At 55.2% G+C, this 25,621-nt stretch overlaps 1 protein-coding gene across 1 annotated transcript; it reads left to right on the top strand.

Annotated features, from left to right (window-relative positions):
* The first annotated feature begins 9,665 nt into the window (after positions 1 to 9,665).
* On the top strand, positions 9,666 to 23,404 carry FAM20A (FAM20A golgi associated secretory pathway pseudokinase). Its single transcript, XM_035558721.2, has 11 exons — positions 9,666 to 10,018; positions 15,585 to 15,769; positions 16,140 to 16,190; positions 16,397 to 16,475; positions 16,996 to 17,088; positions 18,371 to 18,486; positions 18,793 to 18,973; positions 19,766 to 19,875; positions 20,250 to 20,331; positions 20,410 to 20,469; positions 22,833 to 23,404. The coding sequence occupies exons 1-11, from the start codon at positions 9,681 to 9,683 to the stop codon at positions 23,095 to 23,097; spliced, it is 1,560 nt and encodes a 519-aa protein (XP_035414614.1). The 5' UTR covers positions 9,666 to 9,680; the 3' UTR covers positions 23,098 to 23,404.
* Positions 23,405 to 25,621: the final 2,217 nt, after the last annotated feature.

Below are 25,621 nucleotides of genomic sequence, written 5' to 3'. Positions count from 1 at the left end.
GGCTCCTAACCAGCGGCTTGGATGTGGCTGAAGCCAGGGCTATTTTTGCCTTGCTAATGGCCCTGTGAGCCTGTGCCAGCTCTCAGGATCACATCCAGAATATAACGGGAGAAGCTCAGTCCAGGCAAAGAAAGATTCAGTTGTCACTTCATTTTCAGGGCAATTTCACGCTTGCGGTGCCCCAGCAGCTAAGTTGCATTTCACAACCTCCCTACTTAATTGTGTCTCCAGCTAAAGCTGAACATTGTTATACAAGCAAAAAAAAAAAAATCCAGTGCTTATAAGATCATGACACTCAGGGATCTGGTAAAACCACAGCAATCCCAGCTATAATCCTTGCCCTGTAATCTGCATGGCATGAATTACTGCATAATTGGGCAATAGCTGCAATCCCGGCCCACAGTTATTTGCTCTTTATTTTGAAATAAAATGGTGGGGAAGATGGATAGCAATTGAGCGTTGTGAAGATACTCAGTAATTTTCAGCCTTTTCTATCAACAGACTCTCAGCATTTCCCTGTCAAGGTCCTGGGCAATAAATACAGCAAAGATTTGGCCTTTGTGCGAGCTGAGGCCTGGGAAGAAAGGTGGGTAATTTGAAAAAGGAAAAATAATAATAATAATTGCACAACTAAAATTGATTTTTTTCTCTTGCTGTTCTTTGACCTGCTTGGTTCACAGATGTTTGAAAAGCTTTCAGAGTGTGAGAGTCTGAGCCAACAGGGCACCCACCCCCTGGCCCACGGGAAAGCTTGCTATTTTGATCTCACTTTGGGCACATGGACTCAATGTTCATGTTTTGTGCAGTGAAATATTACTGGTTTTTATTTTTTCTATTTGGAAGCTTTGAGAGGCACCACCCAACCAACACAAGGCAAAGCATGGAAGAGGAGGTGAACAGACACCTCCTGTACCCCCAGAGCTGCTAGAAAACGTCACTGCTCCCAGCTATTCATCACGTCTTGGCTCGGCAGCTGGTTTCCCCTACAACTTCAGGGCCAAATTCAAGATTTTCCACTACTAAATCCACATGATTCTGTTGATTATAACGGATACTTACTAAATTACATGCAGCTCTAAATCTTCTCCTTAGGCTCTTAGTACTTGCAAAGAAAATCATTTCCCTGACCAATTAAAAAAAAAAAAAAAAAATTAGACATCCCTGTGTCCCTGTGCATCAATGTGGCTCTGCAGCTGCAGTAGCCAGAACAAAACAGAGAAGGAATCCACCGCCTCTTGCTCCCCACCACCACAGAAGAAAAACCAGGAATTTCTGCAGGCAGAAATATTCCCTGCTCTGTGGTTATTGCACGCAGCAGATGAACCAGCCTATTTCACAGGCATTTGCCTCCAGATGAGCAAGAAAGGCAGAAACGGGAATCCAAGAGCAAGCACAAACTGCCCTGCAGGAGCTCTTGTCGTAGCTCACTGGAGAAACATTGTGCTATAGAAATACTTTGTCTCCAGCCGAATCCACCTGTGAACATCAACTGTGAAGAGGAATAACTCACTTTGCATTGACTTTCAACAGAGGACCTAGGATTCAAATCCACGTTCCTCCCAAATTACTGTAATTTTCAGCCTATCTCCTGCGATGACGTACTTAGCTAGCCTGAAATTCCCCGTGGCACTTTAATGAGCAGTTTAACCTGAGATATAATTTGCCAAGATTTAAGTGCGTGCCCAGGAAGATCTATTTCTGCTGCAGGGACTTGTACTAAAACTGGCATCGCCCCCCTCCAAGGCTTTCCCCACTGTGCACAACATGCTTGGGTGGAGAAGTCTGCCTGTGCCTTGGGGAAAACAGCCCTGTTCTTGTGGTGAGGGGACGAGGGAGGGAAGGTGAGGGGTGGGCTTGTCCCCAAGGGCTGCCCAGCTCTGCTCCCGACCTGCAGACCCGTTCCCACCACCCTCCTGGCTGCAGGCAAAGCACTGGGTCGGTTGCAATGCACCTTTCCCAAGTGACAGACCTCGGTAAGTCACAGCCCAGCAAGGCACTTTTAAGCCTTGACAAAGGAATTAAATCATCTCCGTCCTTCCTAGGAGGTAATAAGCACCGTGGGGTTCGTTCCCTGATACCCTGCTGCATCACCAGCAGCTCCTGACACCCATCCTGGCCCTTCCCCATGTGTTTCAACCCACCAGCCAGCAGCTGTGCTCAAAGGCTTGTCCCAGGGGCTACCAGGAAACCTGTTTGCTGATGTTCTGCCTGAAATTCAGTGTAGCTGTGCTGCTTCTGTATGAACCCTATTGCCCCAGGCCAAGCCCTTCCCTCCAAATGGCAGCTGCCTTTCTGCCCTACACGCTGTTCCCTGCCTTGGTACTCATGAAGGGTTAATAACTGAGTTGAATAACAACTGAATTTATTGCTGATAAGAGACCACTTCTTCTGAGCCTTGTTAAAACTATCCTTGTTATTCTCTTGTTTCAATAAATATCTCATTGCTGGCTCTCCAGCAAAACAGCAAGGTCCCTGCTTCGCCCCAGCCCCCCCCACAGAGAGGGACCCCTGAAGCCGAACTGGCAGGCAGGTTGAGTCAAAGGTCGTCGCCCAGGCTCCAGTGTCCATGCTTAAAATGCTGGAGGCATTTTATAGAGAGACATTTTAACCTACGAGACGTCTCAGTGCCATAATTGCATCTTAGTTTGACCTGAGCACTCCATTTTATGGAGACAGACACAGGCTCCTGGGCAAGCGCACAAAGCTCCGCAGCTCTTCAGCAGGACGCTCGTTTCTGTTAGCGCATGAGATTCACCGTTTCTCCTTATTTTACATCCTACCGGTGGGAAAAAAAAAAATAAATCTCAACATTATTGTTGACTTGCAGCAAAGTGAGCAAACAGGAAGCGAAGCTGACACGCAGCTCGGCCCAAACAGCTCGAGCTGTTTCGATGGCAAGGAGGGCGGAGGAGCCTGCAGGCTGCAGGGTGAGCGCCAGCCCAGGAGACACGTCTGCTCCAAAGTGCTTATGAATGGAGCACTTGTCCTCCAGGGCCTCCCCGGTTCATCCATTTGTTCTGTTTTGCACGTAATTTACGCTGCATTTATTGTGAAATGAGCTGTTTAAGAAATTCTTGTGGCACAGCTCCCCACATGAATGCTCCGTTCCAAAATCGTTACTTTTACTGCAAAATTCTGTGTTCACAGAGCCCCCAGTAAAAAGTGCAAAGCCACCCACTGCCCTTGGCTGCCTGACACTGGCCTCCGAGCCCGGGTTAGGATGACCTGGTGAGCAGCAGAGAGGGTGGCCAGGAGTGGGAAAAACAAACAAAAACTAATGGAAACAGGAAAAACTGAGCACAGCCGCAGTGCTGCCCAGAAGGAAGCTGACGAATCTCTGCAGCACCCTCACCTTGAGAAGCAACAAGCTGCTGCTGACCATCCCTCTATACCAGTGCTTGTCAATTAACAGTTTTAATTATTATTTATAACTATTGTTATAATTGTTATATTGTTATTAATATATGTTATTATCTATTATATTTTATTATCTATTTTGTCGCATTATATATACTATATTATGCATTATATTATATCATATATTATATAATAGTATATATTATATTGTATTGTATTATATATAATATTTATTGTATATTATGTTATGTTATATCATGTTATATTATAACTATTTATAACTGTTGTTATTTGGAACTTTTGAAACTTGTCTCTAAGCCCCAACCCCAGGGACCTCGTGGCTGCCTTCAAGCCAAACTCCTCTTGCAGCCACGAAGGAGGACCAAAGCCCTTTGGAGGTTCAAGGCTCCAGGACCTCCTGCCCTGGCACAACCACCTCCTGCCCCGGCAGAGCTGCTGATGGCCCCACTGATGACCCACATCAAAGTGGTGAACCACAAGCCTGGGGTCGTGGCAGGTTTTCCCCCTTTTTCTTCCTAAGCTTTTTGGGAAGGGGTGGGGAGCCACATTTTCCTCCACCTCCCCCCTGCAGTGCCCTTTTCACCTGAAAACACACAAAATCAAAGTCTCTCCTTCATCGCACAGCTGATCCTTTGGCACCTCCAAGCCTCCCCAAAGCAAAGAGCACAGGGTCCTTCCCAAATTCCTGATCTCACCAGGACAGAGAGAAAGCTCCCATTCTTACCTGGTTTAACAGTTTCAGTTTATCTCCCTACTAAAAAACAGCCATAATTTTACAGCCTGTCTGCATGTGGTTTTCACTGGGACAAGATGTACAATCATAACAGCAAACAGCAGCCAAGATTGTATAGTTTCCTCTAAATAATTTAAAGCACTGCTCTTGCAGACAAAGAGGAGTCCGCCAGCTCCCTCCGTGGAGGGGCATAGTGTAAAAACCACACTTAACTCACAGCTGATTTTCTCCTGATAAATTCATGCTTTTCTTTCGAGAATCCATATGCTTTGGGGTAAAGGTTTCCACCTGCCATCACAGCCTACCATGGCCAAAAATCAGAGGCTGGTGATTTTCCTTTGTGGTCTGGATGAGCTGGCTCCGGGCTGGGAGTCGGGAGGTTTGGGATTCACCCATCGGTGGAAGAAAGCACAAAGCCCTTCATTTTCTGTTTGTAAACAGCCCCTGTCTGCTGACAGGCTTTAAATCATTATAGAGGAGGTCCCACAGCAGACCTCAGTGGTTTTACAGAGGAACTGATGGAGGGGTGAGCTATTGCAGGGTGGGGAAGGTGTTACAGGGACTGGGAGGGAGGTTGCAGCCCGCTGCACTGGGCTGTGCCTGATGCTCCTGTCTGTGTCCCCCAGCTCCTTGCCCCAGGTCCCAGCCCCTCTGCTCGGTTCCGTGACTCTGCCTGCTAATAGAAAAAAAAGCTAAAAGTTCCTCTCTTTGAAAGCCATTTAAAATTTAAAAAAAAAAAGCCTCTGCAAACAATCTGCATTTTATCTTCTTAATGGCTCTACAGCCTCCACTTGCATCCAAAAATAATTGCTCTCAGCAAGGGCTTGAAGAATATTCCTTTCAAATCATGGACCAGATGTTCCTCAGAGACCGTTACACAGTTAACTACCAATAAAAGTAATTCAAGAAACTAAATACTGGTTAAAGGACGCGCACATGCAGCCCAGCACCACTCGCAGCGGAGGAATGCGCTGTGCTGCTATTTAACCTCTCGCGACGCAGACGCGCTTCTCCCTTCCTCCTCGGCAGAGGCGACGCAGGCCAGCGAGCCGGGCGGCTGCAGAGGGTTGTTTTCTTTTCACTATCTGGGAAGTCAGCTCTCCGAGGTTCAGCGCGAGTTGAGCCAGCGGCCAGACGGCCAAAAACCCAGAATTGCTTAAGAGGTCAGCGCCGCTTCCAGCCCGCCCCAGCGAGGCCAAGACAAACGGCGCCGCGGCCTCCCCTCTGCAGGGCACGGGCACGCAGCAGCACGAGCGGGGGTCACCAGCATCCCCCCTGAGCTCTGCAGAAGCTCAGCTCGTTACCAATTTTTTCAGGGTCCGTGGGTCAGTGTTCTTTGGATGAGAAGGGGTACTGGTGCAGGGAGCACGACTGGAGCCTTCTGGACCTCGCTTGTCCCACTGGGTGGTTGGACCAGAGGATCTTGGAGGTCTTTTCCAGCCTTAATGATTTGGGTCTCACCACCCCTATGTCCCTCCTGCACACAGGATCCTGCCTCAGCCACCCAAACCTGCACACCGCCTTCGGGGATGGTCGGAGGGGGAAAGGCCAGGAGGAAAAGCAACACCGCGCTCGACCCAGACCAGAAGCAGCTCTGGCACACGGCAGCCACGTCATGCCCTCTCCTGGACTGCAAATGGTTTTTCACCTTGTTTGTGCTCAGCGGTGCAAAAGCAACCTGCCAAGCAGGAGAGCAACCACCCGCCCCCCAGCCCAGAGCAGCGGAGAGCTTGTGGAGGCCAAGAGGATGAGCCTCGAGGAGCTGCCAGGAGGGGAGAGGGGGGGAGAACGTGGCCACGAGCCCATGGGAGCTGCTGGGGGTCCCGTGGGGAAGCGCCAGGGGTGTCGTGCCTGGGGCACTTCTCCTTGTCCACCTTCCCTGTCCTGCAGCAAGGGAGGCTGCAGACCTCACCTCCGCTTTGCACGTTTCTGAACGCTTCCTGCAGCACGGGAAGGGGGCTGAAGGTGCGGGGAGAGCAGGATGAGCCCCAAGCTCAGCAGACGGCACATCTGGGGCTCTTCCCTGCCAAAAATCGAGGTCTGGGCATCTGATGTCACCTGGGAGCCAGAGCAGCAGCTCCCAACCTGCACAGAGGGTGGGAGGGGGTCAGGGGGTGGCCGGCTCAAAGGGCTCCGGGGGAGACTTGCAGCCAGAAGCACCACAAATCACCCAGGTTTTTCCCTGGGGTGGTCCAAGCTGTGGCTTCACTTCTATTTCCAGCTGCTCAGCATGCCCCCAGGCTCCCCCGCTCCATGCGGGCTTCTCTCCTTCCTCACCAGGGACAGGAACTGCAGGCACCCTTTACAGAAGCTCCACGTGCAGAGCAAACCCCTGACCCTGGGCCAGCCCTTTCCCAGTGATCCTCATCTGCTTTAGGGGCATGATTTTGGGGGTGCCAGCCTCATCCCCATGCCCAGCCTGGGGCCAGGACCAGGACGGAGCTGCATTCCTGCATCCTGATGTGCCCGGACACATTTTCCCAGTGAAATGGCAAATACTTGGCTCCCCTGCCTTGTATTTGTGTTTTCTTTCTAATATTGTGTGGCTGCCTTGGTGTTTAATCCCAGTAATTAATGAGACGGGGAGAAAAGAACAGTTCTCATCTCCTTCTCCCTTCTGCAAACATTACAATCAGAGGGGTTGGCCTGGGTCATTTCTGTGGCATTTCCAGCAGAGAGAGGAAGGAGCGGCAGGCAGAGGCATTTACCTTCTGGCAAGCAAGACGCATCTCTGAAGAAGATCATTTTAAAGTCAGCAATGTGTGAAAGAATTCAAAGTACATACATTTCCCAATACCTTAAAAAAAAAATTAAAAAATTACAAAGGAAAATCTTTTGTTATAAAAAAGAGGAAAATATTTTGTTTATTAAAAAATGACTTTGCAAATGACCTGCTGGTTAGTCTCCGAAATAGAAAGGAAGTCCTTCTTAACACAGGATGTCACTGCACATTTATTTAAAGCTTTAATGATATGTTTGGGGACATCATCTACGCCTGAATATTTCTCCATTGCAACTGTCTGGAGGAGGGAGCCTTTTCTTCGGTCTTAAAATAGTAAATGAGGCCAATTATCTCACGGCAATTCCAAATGGTAATTTGATTCCTCTTTAGCTGTCCGGGTCCTACCAAAGCAGGTTTTGCAGGTTAGGTTTGGGAACACATCTCCCCTCGGGGCGTCAGGGCGCAACCCGGTGCCTCTGTGCCCGGGGGAGGCAGCACCAGCACTGACCCAAGAAATGGGGTCTCCTCGTTCACTGCTTCTTGTGTTGGAGATTCAAAAGAGACCTGGGTTGAAATCAGTGCCAGAGGTGGGACGAAGGCAGAGGGAGCTTGGTCCGAGCACCCTGCGGGGCACAACAAATGGGCTAACAAATAAGGCATTCCCGCAGGAATGGCCCCGTCCTGCAAATCCCAAATCCCACAGGTGCAAACCTATCGGCCCCAACAGGCAGCAGGAGCAGGCTGTGCCCAGGAAAAAAAGCCACGACAAAAATTTGGGGCTGTGGCAGCAAGGCCCTGGTAGCATTAAATAATAATGAGAGTGATAATTTGGCATTCCAGTGCGTGCGGAGCTGGCAGTCACTACCACTTTGGGAAGGACCGCAGGGCTTCAATTTAGTACAGATTAATGGAATCGATTTATTATTTTTTGTTTCTTTTTAATTAGTCTCATTAGAAACTAAACGATCTTCCTGCAGAGCACGCAAATAGCACAAAGACGCGGGCCCAGCTGATGGTTTTTCTCCTGGTGCAGTTGCTCAGAATTAGCGTTGCGAACCAGGAAAGATTTAATAGTGGTTTCTGGCAGAGATTAGCAGCGGGCAGCAGCTCAGGGAGGATTAAGAACGAAACAAGCATTAGGCAGTTTTGATGGAGAGTTTGTCAAAGTTGGTCTATGAGTTTAAAGCGAATCAATGGAGGCTTTCAACGGGCTCACGTTGAGGGACCCGTGTTTGTTCTCGGTGATTCATTCCGGCATGTTCAACTCCAGATTTTGTTAACTTCAGCTGGATAATCTCTTTTTTAAACAAAAACAGGGAAAAAAGTCCTATTGTTATTCACAGGCCATTGCTTATTATTGGGATTATTATGACACTGGTTTGAGGATGGTTTGAACCCTTGTGTTCAGCCGAGGTTTGTGCCTGTAGTTTTCTGACATACTGTGGAAAATACAGAAAACTCGGTGTTATAGCAAACAAAGTGAGCCCCCCAAAAGCTTAAGCCCCAAAGCTTCAAATATCAGAAGAATGGAGCAGAGCAATTCTGAAATTGCATTTCTGCAGGAGAATATGAACCAGCAGATGTGCAGAATATGAACCAGCGTCTTCCGAAGACGAAGAGAGGGAGGGGAGGCGGAGGGGCACAGGAAGGCACTTCGGCAGGCTCGTGGGGACTGGGCTGCGGGCAGGAGGCCGTGCCATGCCCACAGCACGCTCGGGGATAGATGCGCCCCCAGGACCCTCCAGCCACCCCCCAGGGGACCAGCTCCTGCAGAAGGAGCACCGCAGGCTCCAGGACGTTTGCTTGGCCAACAGCTCCGCCGAGGGATGCCCGTTTGCGTGGCCCAAACTCCCCGATCCCAGCACAGGTCCCAGAGCCTCCCTTCACAACGCTGCGAGGAAAGCTGAACTCTGCTCCAGGCAGCTGAAGACGTACTTGACTTTCCCTCTTTCTGCAGTTTATTTTTTGTTCTCCCTTCAGCAGAGCGCCGGAGCCAGGCTAGTCTGGTCACGCTCCCTTTGTTTACAGCCAGTTTCTCCTCCATCTCCCTCCCTTGGCCTGGTGCTTCTCAACCTGCTCCGTGCTGGCACCCCCAAGCCTCACCCCGGGGCTCTCCGGCCCCCTGGACGTCCCCCGGCAGTTCCCAGTGCTCCCACAGCCCGTCCCAGCACGTTCCCACCGCGAGCCTCTTGGAGCAAACTGCCGGGGCAAGCTTCCTCGAGTCTTTTTATTTTTTTTAAGTCCTTACAGAAATAAAAGCCGAGGGGGAGCCGTGTGCCAGCAGCACGGTGGAGGGGCCGCAGCGCAGCTGGGGGGCTGCCCGCTCTGCACCCACACCTCGCCCCCAGCCCCGTGTCTCCCAGGACCCCCCAGGACCCCTCGGGACCCTCCAGCACCCCCCAAGACCCCTCAGCACCCCCCAGGACCCTCCAGCACCCCCCAGCACCCCTAGGGGTCCGCGCCCCGCTCCCCTCCAGCAGCCTCCGCTTTCGGGAAAACGGGACCGGGGGTGGGGACAGAGGTTTGGGGGGCAGCTCCCCGGGCCCCCCTCTCTCCCTTTCTCCCCGCCCCGTCCTCTCCCCGCGGCGGGGGCCGGCCCCCAGCGCCCTGCCCGCTCCCCGCCCCGAGGTGCCCGCACGCCCCGCTCCGCCGCTCGGGCTCCCCCCCGCGTCCTGCACCGGGAGGAGGCGGCGGCGGCGGCGGCGGCTGGGGCAGGGCTGCTGATTCCACCCCCCCCCCCACTCACCCCCCCTCCAAAAATAAGAAGAAGAAGAAGAAAAAAAATAAAAAAATAAAAAAAACAAAATTAAACCCCAACCGGGTGCCTCCCGGCTCCCCTCGCCGGCCATGCCGGGACCGCGGCGGGACCGGCCGGCCGTGCTGCTGCTGCTCGGGGCGCTGCTGGCCGCAGACCTCTACTTCCACCTCTGGCCGAGGGTGCGCAGGGAGCTGGCTCCGGGGGGACCGGGGGGTCCGGGCTGCCCCTGCCGCCCCCCTCGCCCCGCCGCCGCCGCCGCCGCCCCCGCCCCGCCGCCGCCGCCCCGCGGCCGCGCCGCCTCCGCGCTGCGGCGCCTCTTCGGGCACCCGCTGTACCGCGCCGCCGCGCCCCGCGGCCCCGCAGAGCCGCTGCTGGGCGCCCGCGAAGCCCTGCGCTACTACCGGCGGAAGGCGGCCCGCTGGAACAGGTGCGTCCCGCCGCCGCGGCACCCGGCCCCCGCAAACCCGGCCCTGGCACCCGGCTCCCGGCGTCCGGATCTGGGTACCCAGCCCCGGCACCCACCTCTGGGAACCCCATCCCTGGGTGCCCATCCCCGGCACCCACCTCTGGGAACCCCATCCCTGGGTGCCCATCCCCGGCACCCACCTCTGGGAACCCCATCCCTGGGTACCCATCCCTGGCACCCGTTATCCGTGCATCCATCTCCGGGCACCCCTCTCTGCGAATCCCATCCCCAGATTCCCATCCCCAGGTACCCATCCCTGGCACCTATCCCTGGCACCCATCTCTGGGTACCCATCTCCGGGAACCCCATCTCTGGGAACCCCGTCTCTGGTCCCCATCCCAGGCACCCATCTCAGGGAATCCCATCTCTGGGGATCCATCTCTGGCACCCATTATCCATGCACCCATCTCCGGGAACCCCATCCCTGGCACCCATCCCTGGCACCCATCTCTGGGAACTCCATCTCTGGGTGTCTTATCTCTGGCACCCATCCCTAGCACCCATTTCTGGGCACCCATCTCCAGGAACCCCATCTCCAGGTACCCATTTCTGGGCACTCATCCCTGGCACCCATCTCCAGCGCTCATCTCCGGGCACCCCTCTCTGGGAACCCCATCTCCAGATACCCATCCCCAGGTACCCATCCCTGGCCCCCATCTCTGGGTACCCATCTCCAGGTACCCGTTTCTGGGCACCCATCTCCAGCTATCCATCTTTGGGAACTCCATCTCTGGATACCCATCCCCAGCTACCCCATCCCCATCACCCCATCCCCAGCACCCATCTCTAGGTACCCATCTCCAGGTACCCTCTCCCCAAGCACCCCTCCCCACCACCCCCTGCATGGGCACCCCCCCAGGTATCCCTCGCCCAGGTGCCCCTACCTGGACGCACACCCCGTGGCTCCCCCCAGCACCCTCTCGGTGGCCCATTTTGTGCCCCCCTCCTGGCTGGCAGCCCCCTCATCCTCCCCGATTTCCTCCTCCAAAGCACCCAAGGGCATGTGGGGCTGTGCCTGGGGGCTTCCTGGGGTCCCTGCTGCTCTTCTGGGGGAGGCGAGGAGGTGAAGGATGAGACCCTTCCAGCTGTGTCACCCTGGGGATAAGTGCCTCTCTGCTCCGTGCCACCTTTACAGCTTGGGGACCAAACAGCGACAGCCCCCAGGTGAAGCCCAGAGCCGGCTCCTTGCGCCCAGCAACCCCTGGGCTGGGTGACAGCCAGAGCCCCCGACTATCGCTGTGGTCTGCGATAGCGGTGCCGGGGTGCTGGCTGCCCGTCCAGCCCCTCTCCTGCTCCCCTTGCCAACTTCTCTGCTGCAAGAGAAGGAGTGGAGGCTTTGACTTTTAGCCAGAAAACGACTCCCAGCTCTGAGCCGCTCTCCCGGCACAGCCCTCGTCTTGCTGCCTCTCCCAGCCCCAGCCATGGTCGTGGGAAAACTTCCCCTGTCCCCGTCCCCAGCTCCTGGCATGGCGCTGTCTCCGGAGGGACGGTGACTGTGGGCACCAGCTCCGAGCATGGCCCCTGCCCCTAACCCCTCACAGGATGGCCGTGTCCCCGTGTCCCAGCTGGAAGCAGACAGCATCCCCTGCATCCCCGCTCCTCCCTTCGCCCCACCGGCCTCCTCTTTCTCTCGCTGCCCGTGCTGGGGATGTGACTGGGGACGGGGCGAGGCAGTGCTGGAAACGGGTTTTTACATCAGCTGGGTGGGACAGCGAGCGGCGGGGGGGCTGCAGGCGATGAGCACACGGCTTTGCAATGCTCCCAGCGCACGAGAAGCTGGGCGGGGAGCTGGGTAACGGGCAGCAACCCCGCTGCTCCCCGCTCCAAAACCAGGCAGGGCAGGAGGGGATGTGGCCACTGTCCGCCCCCAGACCCGCCGTGTCCCAGCAGAGCCCAGCACGGCCCTTCCCGTGCCCGCTGCACCGCTGCCAAGCTCCGAACAGAGCCGCAGCCAAAAGCAAACCCATTAATGCACGGAGCACTGCCGGCTGCCCTTGGACTCATCGCTTAAACAGCAGCAACTGAAAATAACAAAACGTGCACAAAGTGGTGGGGAGAGCCTCGGGGACGCGGTGGTGGCAGGGTTGGAGCTGCCCCGTGCTCTGAGCAGGGTCGGGGCCCCAAGAGGCTCTGCCCTTGCCAGAGGCGGCCTGAGGGAGGACGAAGCCTCCCTGGGATCCCCTCAAGCCCATGGAGCGGTGGGGAGGCGCAGGTCGAGTGGGTGCCGAGCTGGGCTTTCAGCACAGAGCACAACTTGGCAGTGATGGTGAGCATCCCGGGGACCGGGCTGGGCACAGCACCCGAGGCTGAGCAACGCCTCGGGAACGCGCCAGGATTTGGGAAGCAGGGTGGGACCGCGGGGAGGGGGAACATGGCCAGCACCAGGCTTCCTACGCACCGCCAGGAGAGTACGCGAGGCCAGGTGCTCGCAGCAGCGCTGGCGTGATTTGCAGCCCAGCCTGCAGGACGGCCCCTGCTCTTTGGTCAGAAGGCTGCGTTTCCCTCCGTTATTTACTGCTTTGTTTAAAAGCGCTCTCGGCGCTGACGCCGTGGCCGCGCGTTGCCTTGTGCTCGGAGGTTTGGCCGTTCTGCGGCCGGGAGGAGATCTGCGGGGCCGTGTGCCCTTGTTTGACTTCGCTTTGCACCTCTGGGAAGAAGGGGGCAGCGTATTGATCGCGCCTCAGCCACTTGGAAATAAAATATATGGTGCTCGTAAACAGGGAGCGGGCTGGGGCCGAGCTAACACCCAGCCTCTCCTTTCCTTGGTGCTGCAAACTGAGCGCAGAATGAGGAGGCACTTGCCAGGGCTGGTGCGTTTCGTAAGACCATTCGTTGCTGCGGGCACAGATGAATTTATGGCTCCAGGAGGCCAGAAGCACTGCACGGCCCGCATCCTCCCTGCCGTGGGAGACGTCCCTCTGGCTGCCCAGGGGTGACAGCGGTGTCCCCTGGGGGTCGGGAGCCCTTGGCTTTCCCTCCTGGTCCGTGGGTTTGGTGGAGCTGCTGCACCGTGTAGGTGAGGGCTGTGCCTGCCTTCCCCAGCCCGCCCCAAGGTACGGCTGCATCTACGGAACAGGGTCAGAACCCAGTGCCTGTTGGCCACCCCGTCCATGAACAGGACATGGGACTCGTTTCTACACCATAGAAACTTTTCTGAAGCATAGAAATGTTTCTGCACCTAGGCCTGGCCCCCAGCACATCCCTCAGCATGCCCGGGTGCTCCCCTCGAGTGGGGCCAGCTGCAGCCCAACCCCGTACCTACCGCATGGCACGGCTGCCTTTGTTTTTGTAGCTGGATGGGAATAAATCGGTCTGGGACTCTGCCAGTCTGTGGCGTGGCCCCAGGATGTGGCACGGTTGGGATACGTGACGCGAGGGGAGCACGGCAAGGTGCATCCTACCCGCGCACAGCGCTCACTGCCCGTCCCATTGCCTTCCCCTGGCATCGGGTGAGGAACGGAGCTGCAGGATGCCAGCCATCTGCAGAGGCTGGTGGAGGTGCAGGAAGGGAAGAGCAAAGAAACAGCCGTGCCTCTTCCAAACAGACAAAACAACCTGCTGAAAAACTCCAGAGCTTATTTTTATCCTCAAAGGATATGCCCCAAACTCTGTATCCTGCTCAGTGCCAGCGGGACCAGCCCTGCCCGTGGTCAGAGCCCCGTGGCACGGGGACACCGGGGCCAGCAGACACCAGTACCCCAAGCCCGGTGTCACCCCACGCCATGCCCCTCGCGGCCCTGGCCTTCTGCTGCTGGATCTGGCTGAGCACAAAGCCTGGGCAACCCCGGGGCTATTTATAGCAAGCTATAAATGAACCCTTTTTTTTTTTTTTAACATTATTATGTCTTTTGCAGAGCTCTGCTCTTACAGGGAAATATTTCTGGAATCCTGGGGGGACAGGAGAGGCCGAGGGAGCCGTGTTTTGGGTTTCAAGGCTTGCAGGGGGCCGCGGGCCCTGCAGCACCGTGCCCGCTGCACGGCGGGGCCAGAGCTGCCGGCTGTGAGCCGCCTTCCCTTGCCCAACTGCTGCATTTTTTCCCCATCAGTAATGTGTTGCTCACCGCCACCCCAGGGGGGAACGGGCTGCCTTCATGGGAAGCGGGAGAGCAAATATGGTAAAATATTCGGGCAGGGAAATTCCCGGGGGAAAATTCCTGAGTCATTCCCCAAAACGGACACCGGGGTCTTTTCTGTCCCGGTCTGGGGATGCATGCTGGCTGCGTGCATGTGGCTGAGTGCCTCTGGCTGAGCTGGTCCCTCTGACCCAAAATCCCAACGCAAATTCAGAGAGGGAACGGGCTGCCCCGACCCCCTGCTTGCTGCATGGGTTGGCACATCGCTCCCTTCCCTCCATTTCTCCCCAGCTGGTACCGAGGGGGGTCCCTCAGCATGGGGAGGAACCTTGTGGTCCCACCACCAAACGTGCTTGGGTGGAGGAGGCAGATGGGACAACCTCACAAAAGATGGGACAGCCCCACAAAACCCACTGCCTCCTGCCCTGCTCAGGGATAGAGGCGCTTGGCACCTCCCTGCCTCCTCCGTCCCAGGCCCCGGGTTAATGAACCACTCGTTATCAGCCCCCTGTTTGCCCTCCCTGCTGTGTCTCGGCATTTTCAGAGCAAAACGGACTTCGATTTCCCTCTGCCAGGCCTGTATTTGCAGGCTCTGCCGGCGTTAATGAGAAACTAACGCTGTGTCCCCTGCCGGGTGGATGAGTGACTTTTGGTGGCAGTTTAGCAAAGTTTGGGGCCAAACCACCAATGTTCCAAACGTGAGGGAAATGCTGGTGGCTTGTGGAGATCTCCTGGGTTTGCTGCAGCACCCAGGAGGCCCCCACGGCTCCATCCACCAGGACAGGGACGGATTCAACCCCAAATTTACGAGGTCCTGGGCAGGACGCTGCCGGGCGGCCTCCAGCCTCCCTGCTCACTAAGGCACAGGCCGCAGGCCCTCAGGAGGCAATTTCAGGATTTTCCTGACATGCCAGCCCTGCTGCCTGGGACCTCTGGGCTCGGGAAAAAGCTCTGGCGTAGATGCAGTGATGGTAAAGAAAATCCTCTGTGGAGGACAAGCCCCCGTTGTTCTCCCGGGCTCTCCAGACACCTCACGGAGCAGCCAAGCCCCCAGCTACCCCGTCACACCCGCCCCGTTATCCCCGTCACACCCCAACCCCGGCTCCAGGGAGCATTTCCCCATCACACAGCCTGCCTCTGGCGCTGCTGGAGTCCCAGGTTAGCTCCAGGCATGCCCTGATGCCCCTCTTGGTCCTGACGGGGCAAGGAGAAGACAACGGGGCTTCTCAGGTCCTGTGTCCACAAGGGACTTTTCCCCGAGCTTCCATAGATGTGCTGGGAGCTACAGAGCACCGCTGAGGCCTGAGGCACGCTGCAGCCAGCCCCCTGCCTCAGTTTCCCCTCGAGCAGCACCATACCCACCCCATAAGACTGCGACCCCCCCCCCCCCCCCCGGCACCGAGGATTTCCATCCTGCGGCTCGTCCTCATCACCCCACTCCTGCTCTCTTGCAGGAGACACAAGCTGTACAGGGAGGAGCTCAACCTGACGTCCCCGGCCACGCTGCTGCCGCTGCGGCCGGAGGCCAGCTGGCTCCAGTTCCACCTGGGCATCAGCCGGGATGGGCTCTACCCTCGCTCCAGCCCCGCTGTCAGCAGGCTGCTCCGCGACATGCGGGACTTCTCCACCGTCAGTGCCGGTGAGCTGCGTCCCGGCACAGGGATGGGGACAGGCCCTGCACCCGGGGTTGGTGGCTTCAGCCCCGCCAGGTTCTCTTCTGCTACCAGGGCAGGAGGATCCGTCCTGCTGGGGGATGCTTCGAGCCCTGCACTGGCTTCCCCGTGGGTTTTGTGCTGTGGGGTTGTTGTTGCTTTGCCTTGAGATGGAAGGAGGGGCTTGGCTGGGGTCATTTCTCCAGGATTTTTGGTGCACCTCTGTGCCACGCTGCGGGCCTGTTGCATTGCAGTTCATCCCAACAGGCTGCAGGGAGCTGTGGTCGTGCAGGGGGTGGGCAGCAGGAGGGCGAGCCCTGCACGGCCCCTTCCTCACCGCTCCCCCTGTCCTTGCAGACTACAGCCAGGACGAGAAAGCTCTGCTGGGAGCCTGCGACTGCAGCCAGAGTGAGTGAGTTCCCTCGGGTCCCCGCTGTCCCCGCCAGCCCGCACCAAACATCCCCGCATGTCATCACTTCACCCAGCCGGGCAGGGTGACGCTGGGACCCCCACCCTTTCCAGCTCCTCTGCCCTACCCTTGGCAAAGGCGCCCTTCGCCAGGCAGTGCCAAGCCCCTCGCCCTCCTATTTAAGCCAGTTTAATTTCCTCCCCAGTCGTGAAACCCAGCGGCGTGCACCTGAAGCTGGTCCTCAGGTTCCAGGACTTTGGGAAAGCCATGTTCAAGCCCATGAGGTAAGGCAGAGCCCCCCGCTGCCCCCCCAGCAGCCCCACTTGGCCACCAAGCAAGGAGCTGAACCGTAGTGGATTTATCAGCATCACCCATCTGGGAAACACCGCACAACGAGCAGCGGGCACAGGGGTTTGCTGCAGAGAGGGCAGCGAGAGGTGTGGGCATCCTTGGCACGGTCAGGTGTGCACATCCACATCTCGTCTCCTTAGCTCAGCAGAAGCTACCTGTAATTATTGCTGGCTGCTTGCGCCCTCCCAGAGATCTGCAGATAAACGCCGGTGTTCCCACGCTGGTTACTGACGCTGGAAATGTCTTGTTTGGTAGATGCCAGACAGCAAAGGACCTCAGGGTGCTTTTCTCCCACCAGCTGGCTGTTTTTCCATTAGGGACTGTGCATCCCTTCCCCAGCGGGCTGTTTTCCCTCTTTTCTCCCTGGATTCCCCAGGGTGCCCTGCACCTGCCCTGGAGCTGGGTGTGCAGCTCCCCGTGCTCGCCCCATGCTCGCCCCCTGATCTCTTCCAGGCAGAAGCGCGATGAAGAGACACCCGAGGATTTCTTCTACTTCGTCGACTTCCAGCGGCACAATGCAGAGATCGCCGCCTTCCACCTCGACAGGTACGGGCTGCCGGGTGCTGTGCCCGTGGGCAGCTTGGAGCCATGCTTAGCCCTGCTGAGCTGCTGGGCCAGAGATCAGCGGCTGCTCTGCAGGCACCGTGGTGGGAGCTGGTGTGTTATTTGGGAACAGTCCCCAGCAGAAGCCCAGGACACACGTTTGCCTTGGGGAGCAGGCTGGAAGGGGCTGTGCAGGCTGCAACTGGGCTCTGGTACAGCCCCGGCCCCCTTCCCGGTGAGGGGCTCGCACACCGCAGCCCAGGCTCGTGGCTGAGCTAAAGCGCAGCCGTGTGGCTTCGAGCCCTCAGCTAACGAGCAATTAACCTGGCACCCTTTCCCAGCAACCTTTGTATTTAATAAAATCAAAAACGCCTTGGTTAGAAGAGGAGGGCAGCAGCCTTTTCCCCCCTGTGGGGAAGCTCTCAAGCACTGCGGGGAAGCGATCCCTGCTGCAGAGCCGAGCTCCCGGCGCGGCCCTGCTCCCTGGTGTGACCCCGCTCGGCTCCTGCCACTCTCCTCCCTGCACCCCAGCTTCACCGCCAGCAAAAGGAGGGAGGCCTGCTTTTCTGAAGCGCTTTGCAGTTTCTAGAGCTGAAAGGTGCTAGATGAGAGCAAATCACTTTTTTCCCCTTAAACACTGCTCAGTAAGTAACAGGCCAAATCCCATTTCGTGCCTGCTTCTCGGAAGCGGAGGGCATTGCCCAAGGAGCAGGGCACAGCATCGGCCGTTTTGCCCAGTGGTGCGGACTCAGCAATCAGCAGAGGTTTTCCATTCTCAGACGTGAATGTCTTCCTGCCCCGGGCCCTGTTTTTTTTTTAAGACCGTGTGAGATGGAGCAGCTGGGAGTGAGCCCCTCTGAGTGGGGCGAGCCCCCTCTCTGCCCCCCATCCCAGCTGCTTGGCACCAGGGTCAGTGCCTCGATGCTCAGCACCCACCTTGCAGAAAGGCCCCGAGGGCTCGTCTGCCTCCCAAAAGACAGGGCTTGCATGCAAGGAGACAGGAGCAACTGGTTAGGGAAAAGACACAAATCCTGGAGAACATCCAGATTGTCCCAGGCGACAGCTATTAACATACCAGAATAAAACTCAGCCTCGTTTTATTGCAGAGGGTAAAACGATCCTGGCTATTTGCTAGAAAGAAGCCAGGGGGAAAAAAATCCATTTGGGTGCAGTCACGGCAGAAACAGGAGGACGAAGGCCAATGGTTTGTGAACAGGAGGGATGCAGGCAGTGCCCGCCGCCCTGCCTTGCCGTCCGGTGCGCTCACGTCCCTTTCCCCATGCAGGATCCTGGATTTCCGCCGGGTGCCCCCCACCGTCGGGAGGTTGATCAACGTCACCAAGGAGATCCTGGAGGTCACCAAGAACGAAGTCCTGCAGAGCGTTTTCTTCGTCTCGCCAGGTAGGCGAGCACTTGGCTGCACGAGCTGGGGCTGCGGGCAGCTCGGGCCTGACGGGTGGAAGAGCGACTGCTGTGCAGGAACGGAGTTGAGCTCTCTTATCTGCCTGCTTTTCGCAACCTTTCCCTTGGCATGGACTGTCCATCGACCAAAATGCAGGTATCCTGCATGATTTGGCAGTTCACGTCCATTTTATGGTTACAGATGCCCAGTACCCATGGCGTGATGGGGCTGGGGTCAGTCCGGGCTCCTCTGCAGCCTCCCACACCTCACAGCACCTTCCCCCAGCTCTCCTCTGTTCCCTGCAGCCAGCAACGTGTGCTTCTTCGCCAAGTGCCCCTACATGTGCAAGACGGAGTACGCGGTGTGCGGGAACCCTCACCTCCTGGAGGGGTCCCTCTCCGCCTTCCTGCCCTCCCTCAACCTGGCGCCACGACTCTCCATCCCAAACCCCTGGATCCGGTCCTACTCATTTGATGGAAAAGAGGAGTAAGTGGGTAAATGCTGCCGCTTCCATATCTGCGTTTCAGGGGGTGCAGGGGGAGGAGAATGAGCAGGACGCGGGCGGGCAGACAGTGAAGAGGAGGGAGCAGCTCCAGCTGGGAGGGTCCTGCAAAGACCATCGGGTCCAACTAGGCCTTTCACTAGGCCTGTTCAGCCTGGAAAAGAGGAGGCTGAGGGGAAACCTCATTGCAGCGTACAACTTCTTCATGAGGGAGAGCAGAGGGGCAGGCACTGATCTGTTCTCTTTAGTGACAGGACCTGAGGGAATGGAGTCAGGCTGCGACAGGGGAGGTTCAGGCTGGACATCAGGAAGAGGTTCTTCACTGGGAGGGCTGTCGGGCACTGGAACAGGCTCCCCAGGGACGTAGTCACAGCACCAAGCCTGTCGGAGTTAACGAAGTGTTTGGACTGTGCTCTCAGTCATATGGTCTGAATTTTGGATAGACCTATGTGGGGCCAGGAGCTGGACTCGATGACCCTTATGGGTCCCTTCCAACTCGGGATATTCTCTGATTCTGTGATTCTATGATTCTGTGATTCTATGAACTGTCAAACGGAGGCCGGGCAGAGGCAGCAAGGCCAGGTTCAGATCTGGCCCCTGGGCCCGACCACTGCAGCCTCCCTGCATGCCCGAGGAAGGAGGGCGAAGGCAGCGATGGAGGCCGCAGCCCTGCACTCAGGAGCATCCCTGCCTGGCAAAGACGTGGTTCCAGCAGCAGGGCCGAGGCGTCCATCCCACCACTGAGGGCATCCCCCCTTCCCCTCGGTCTCCTGCAGGTGGGAGGTGAATCCGCTCTACTGTGACACCGTGAAGGAGATCTACCCCTACAGCAGCGGCAACCGGCTGCTGAACATCGTCGACATGGCCATATTTGACTTCCTAATAGGTAGGATGAACGGGGCAACAACGTTCTTCCTTCCACGGGGGCCTTCGGCAGCGCTCCCTCCTCCCTGCCCCACCGCAGGGTTTCCTGGAGCCATCCCTGCTGCTCCAGGGAGGGTTTGGGGCATGCTGCCCGCGGGCTGCCTCTCCTCCCCACTGCCAGACAAGGCAGCCCCTAATGGTGAGCAGGCACGGGGCAACTCCAGACCCACCCCAGTCAACACCAGGGGGCTCCAGGGGAGCAGGGCAGCAGCTGCAAGTGTCTCGGACACTTCCAGCGAGCATTTTGCGTAGATTGAAAAGAAAACTCAGGCAGTTCAGAAAAATCACTCAGGCACTTGCAAGGGAAACTCTGCTCCCGTGTCTCCCCTTTGCCAGGGAACATGGACCGCCACCACTACGAGATGTTCACCAAGTTTGGGGACGACGGCTTCCTCTTGCACCTGGACAACGCCAGGGGGTGAGGCGGGGAGGCTGCAGGGCCAGCAGGGAGGGCTGGGGCAGGCGGCACCATGCTGAGCTCTCTCCTTACCCGCAGGTTCGGGCGGCATTCCCACGACGAAACCTCCATCCTGGCCCCGCTCACCCAGTGCTGCATGTAAGTGCCAGCTTCGTCGTCCTTCCGAGACACATCGGTGTCCCCCCCCCCAGCTGGGCCCCCCAGCAGCACCCCAGCTCCCCCCATAACCCTGGCCGAGGAGGCCGACTGAATACCAGACCATGGAAGCCACCAGATGTCCCCAAAATGGGAATTAAGCTTTTATATCAGCATTAAGCTCTGTTGTGCTGCAGGCAGTGTCGTATCACCGTCCTTCCTGCACTGATGGACCCTGTCCCCTGAGAGTCCCCTAAATAACCCTAAAGCCCAGGTGAGGTTCCCAAATCCCTGTGAACAGCTGCCTTGCAGAGCAGCAGGCTAGCATAAGATGCTTGAATGCCCACCGAAACATTGGTCTTGCACGTGGAAGGGCTTTTGCTGCTTTTTCTGCTGGATTGATCCCTTCCAGCCATCGCCTGGCACTTCCCAGCCCATCGACATGAGGTGCTATAAGCCCGACACGAAGCTCAGAAATCTCCATCCAAAAGCTTTGGTAGTTAATCAGGTTTCTTCCCATGGCACTACGGAGAAGCTCATCAATTTGACTGTTTGAATCCTATCTTCGCTGCCCCTTTATTAATTCACATAAATCAACAGCTGAAAGTTAAATTACAGAGGCAGGAAAACAGCTGCTCTTCCCCGTGGTTTCTCTTTAGGAGATGCCTAACCTATTTCCTTGCTGTACCTGCTCCAGCTAAGCCTCGGGGCGGTAATTGCACTCTCCCCCCCCCCTACATTTGTATTACCAGATCTAATTTTAAAAACTGCTATTTGCACCTAGCGAGACTTTTCATTTGTAATTGCAGGCTCTCAGTGAATCCTTCACCTGAACTCCTATTTTGCAGGGTTCAAATTAACTCTGCCTCTTAATTTGACCTAACAGTACTAGCCACAGGTCAGATCCTTCCTATTCATCCAGATCCAACCCCCAGAAGCTGTCCTTAATTTAGTTCTCCTGGTGGCAGCAGTAAGAAGCCCTGCAAGTTGCACCTTTTAATAAGCCAGCTCTGGCCCAGAACAGCGTAAAAGCGACTCGTGCTGCCTGAGGGAGCCGCACAAAACCTTATTTCCTGGACCAGCCGATCCATTCGGTGTGGGGGAGCATCCAAAAATGTTTGGAAAGAAGTGGAAAGGTTTCTTCAAGTCCAGAGGTCACCGATGTGTCTGTGCCCTCCACGTGTCTGCTCCCAAGTACAGAAAGTGGCACAGATGCAGGCGTGCAGTGGTCCCTTTCCCGAGAGTCAAAACCCCAGACAAGGAGCAGATAAGCCTGAAAACAGCCCTCAATTAATCTGACACATGCATCTTCTTGGCTGAGAAGGTCCCTAGAAAGCTCTGGGTCAAATCTTCAACACTTCAGCCTGTTGGAGGGCTCACGGTGCTGTGTGGGAGGGGAGAGGAGCTGGTGGCAGGCTTTCCATCCCGCGCTCCCTTCCACCTTCTGCCAATTTCTTATGCAACTGTTAGGGCATTAAAAGAGCTGTTCCCTGCAGGGTCAGGCTACCCCGTTCTCCACCTCCGAGCACCACCGCAGAGCAAACACAGCTGGTGTTTACCCACAGCAACTCCTAGGGTCACCCCTCGCCGGGAGGGACCGCGCAGGGCTCCTCCGGCAGCAGCAGAGCCGTGCGCTCTGACAGCGAGCTGGGTTTAGTGCTGGACCAGTCCTTTTTTGTGGCTTCATCTGGATCACGCATGCAAGGCAGGCCCGTGAGCACAATTTTAAGCACCTGTCCTGGTGGCAGCCGGCCGTGGTGCCTCACGTGGCTCCCCGGAGCGTGGCACAGTGGCAGCAGGCCGGTGCTGATGGATGGCCTGGGTAAATAGCAGGCGTGCAAGGGCAATTTCTGCACCTGGCTGAAATGTTCCTGGCTGTGCCTTTTGCCGTCTGAAAATCCCAGCTAAGTGGGACTGGTTCCACAAACGTGGGCTGCAACTTTTCGGAAGTTTAAAAGGCAATAATTAAAATTGCCGATCGATTTCAGTAATAGAGATGCTGAAATCAAAACGCTTTTGCTGAGGATTAAGTAAATAATTTCAGAATACTTAGTTTCAGTCCCAGAAGTGTTCCAAGATTATAGCTTTTCATCCTGCTTTCCGTCAAAGGGAAATATTTAAGTCTCAGTCCTTCTTAAGGTGAGATGTCAGTTAGGTCAGCTCCAGAAAATATTCTCTTTATGCTCAGTTTTGACAGGAGACTTTTCCTCATTCATCACCAGCTAAGATATGGCTCTTCATTTCACCTCTCCCTCTGCCCCATAAATATCTTTGGGAACATGGCACTGTTACTGATAAGACATCTGGCTCTCGCTAGGATGCTGCAAAAAGCTCACGTTAGGCTGTCTGATTTCTTTCCCTTCCAGAATAAAGCGGATGACGTGGTTGCGACTGCAGCTCTTGGCGGAGCCCGAGTACCGGCTCAGCGACGTGATGAGGGAATCGCTCCTGCAGGACCCTCTGGCACCCGTCCTCACCGAGCCCCATCTCTTGGCTCTGGACAGGCGGCTCCAGCTTATCCTGAAGGCTGTGAGGAAATGCATAGACACCTACGGAGAAGGCAGGGTGGTGGCCAACGACACCGTGCCACCCGGGGCTCCCACGTCGGACAGGGCCGAGCTGAGCATATAAAGTCCTGAACTCATGCTCAGAGGCAGGGGAGACCCCCGCGAGGCAAGCGGCACGTTTTAATAGCTGGTAATTTCCACCTACAAATTGTGCTTCCTCCGCCTGTGAGGAGAAACTCTTTGGGAGATCTTCGAGGATCGCGCTGTGGCCTGGCTGCGGCACCCCGAGGTGTGGGCACCCCGGGGAGGGATGTGTCCTGGGGGGCACGCTTGGCTCAGCCTGCCCGGGATCTCGGCCTTGCTGTGAAGGACACAAACTAGATCCAAGGATGAGGCTTGAATAAAAAGATGCCAAGAGCACTTTCCTCTTACCAAGTCTGTGTTCCGTAATCAAAAGTGCGTATCTGAGAAAAGGGCGACCTTACTTCACCTGCAGCTCTGAGACGAGGTGACGCCGATTCCCCGCGGCCAGCCTCGAGCACGTCTGCAGGGAATTCACCATCAGACCTGTCCCTTGCCTCTTGGTCTCCCAACAGAAAGCCATCGACCCGCTCTGCTTTGACCCATGCACGGTGCCCAGAAGCCCGCTGCCCCCCAGGGCAGGAAAATCACTTCTATTTCTACCTGCCCCGTGGGTGGAAGAACCAGTCGGGGTTATAGCAGAACGGCAGATATGTATTGCCCTTGACCCCACGGAGTACAGCCCTGATAAAAATAATTTAAAAAAAAAAAAATCAAACAGCTCGGAAACACAGGACTGTATCTAGAATTCACAATGACACCCACTTCCAGTAAAAAACATTTTGCCAAAGTGGAGGGCTCCTTCAAAGGTCATCTTCTCATAGCTTTGAAGTCACTTAAGTTACCAGAATTCCCTGGAAAATACAAATGGTCTCCCCTGCCCTTATCTTTGCTTATTTCAAGGAGATGCAATAGGAACTGAAGACCAAAAAAGAGTAGGGAGGGAGTTATCAGAGATCTTCCAATTTGTAATTTTCCCCTTGCCTCCCAAGGACGAGGCTTATGAATGGTTTGATTACTGAAGCTCTCTTTAATAGCTTTTTGCTTTAACTGTTCGAGAAGGATTACTCCAAGCTTTTTGGCAGCCTAGGGAAAGTCGTTGAGAACGTTGTTGATAATTTATCATCCTTAAGGAAAAAAAAAAAACAATCGAACTGCTAGAAGCTCATTCTAAACTAACCTTTAAGTTAAACAAAAGCCAGCAACAGCACCGCAGACTCCTCAGGTTCGCAGCAAGCTGCTTCACGTACCACGGGCTCATTTTCTCTTAGGCTGGAATTTTGCCCAACCTAATGAGAGCTCGGCGACGCTGGCAGTGCCTGCAGCGTGTAAGGAAGTAACAAAGCTTGTTTGGCCACCGCTGTTAGTTTTTCGCAGGGAACCGTACTGAAGCCCAATCCAACCCCATAGTATATCTACAGTCGACTACCCGTCTCCACACTGTACAGCTACAGAAGAAAGCGTAGATGTAATTTTAATATGGAGATGTAATTTGAGTATAGGTGCCTGTTCTGCTCATTTTTATGAGTGAGGAAGGTTGGAGTGTTTGTGCTTAGCACAGTGGGCTGATATTCTGAAGCCACAAAGGTCAGGAAAAGAAAAAAACAACACAAAGGCAGACAAACAAAAACCTCACACCTGGCTCTTTTTAGTCTGTCCTGACTTGTGATTCAGCCACGTCCTTCCATTCCCGGCTTTCACTAAAGATTCACTAAAGAATATTTTTGGTAGCCTTAATCAATCAGAGTTGTCGACAGTGGTGGACTTACAGACTTTTTTTTTTTTTAACATCAACTCTTGCAGACAGATAATAGATTAAAATAAAAGGATTTAACTCCCTCTCAGCATGCAGTCCAGCAGTTATTGCAGTACAGCATGCTGTAATTCCCAAAGTTGCTTCTCCCTCTACTGGTGACTTTTTGTGCTTGTAACGCACATGACAAACCCCAAAATAATTTGAACAGTGTTATGCAGTGGCTACTGCTGCAGAAGATAACTTTAAATATGAAGTTATAAGACTGGAAAAAGGAAGTTCTAAAAACTTTCATTTTAAATTTCAAAAAAACTGTTTTCAACCTTTTTAAAAAAATCAAGCGAATGGGACAAAGGAAGGCTAAGATGAAGGAAACGAACAAGGATATTTTAATGGCTGTTAACAGGGGTTGTGAGGTTTCTTTCTTCTTATGCGTTCTCCCTTACATGGTAGCTCCTTAATGTTTCTTGAAAGTGGGATAGATTTTATGATTTTAGATTTATGATAGATTTCTCAGACCCAGATTCAAAACATGTCCAGACTGAGCTGCTCCAGGTCAGATTCCACTTGTCAAACTTTTTCCTACTTCATCACAGAGTGAACCCCCCCCCTTTATATTTTTTCCACTGTCTGTACACTAGACCTCATTAACGATTACTTTTCAGGTGTTCAAAACTTTCCCTAAGGGCATGATGCAGAGATGGGAGCAGACAACTTACAGTCTAGGAGCTCCAGTAACAGTGGCTGTGCCAGGACTGAGCTGCCTTTACGAGAGATCAACAACAGCAGAAGTGACTTAAGAGAGACACTCAAG

The sequence above is a fragment of the Cygnus atratus genome, chromosome 18 (genome assembly GCF_013377495.2).
Source record: "Cygnus atratus isolate AKBS03 ecotype Queensland, Australia chromosome 18, CAtr_DNAZoo_HiC_assembly, whole genome shotgun sequence".
Taxonomy (NCBI): domain Eukaryota; kingdom Metazoa; phylum Chordata; class Aves; order Anseriformes; family Anatidae; genus Cygnus; species Cygnus atratus.
The sequence above is the reverse complement of the archived record's forward strand: the minus strand, read 5'-3'. Positions and strand labels throughout refer to the sequence as shown.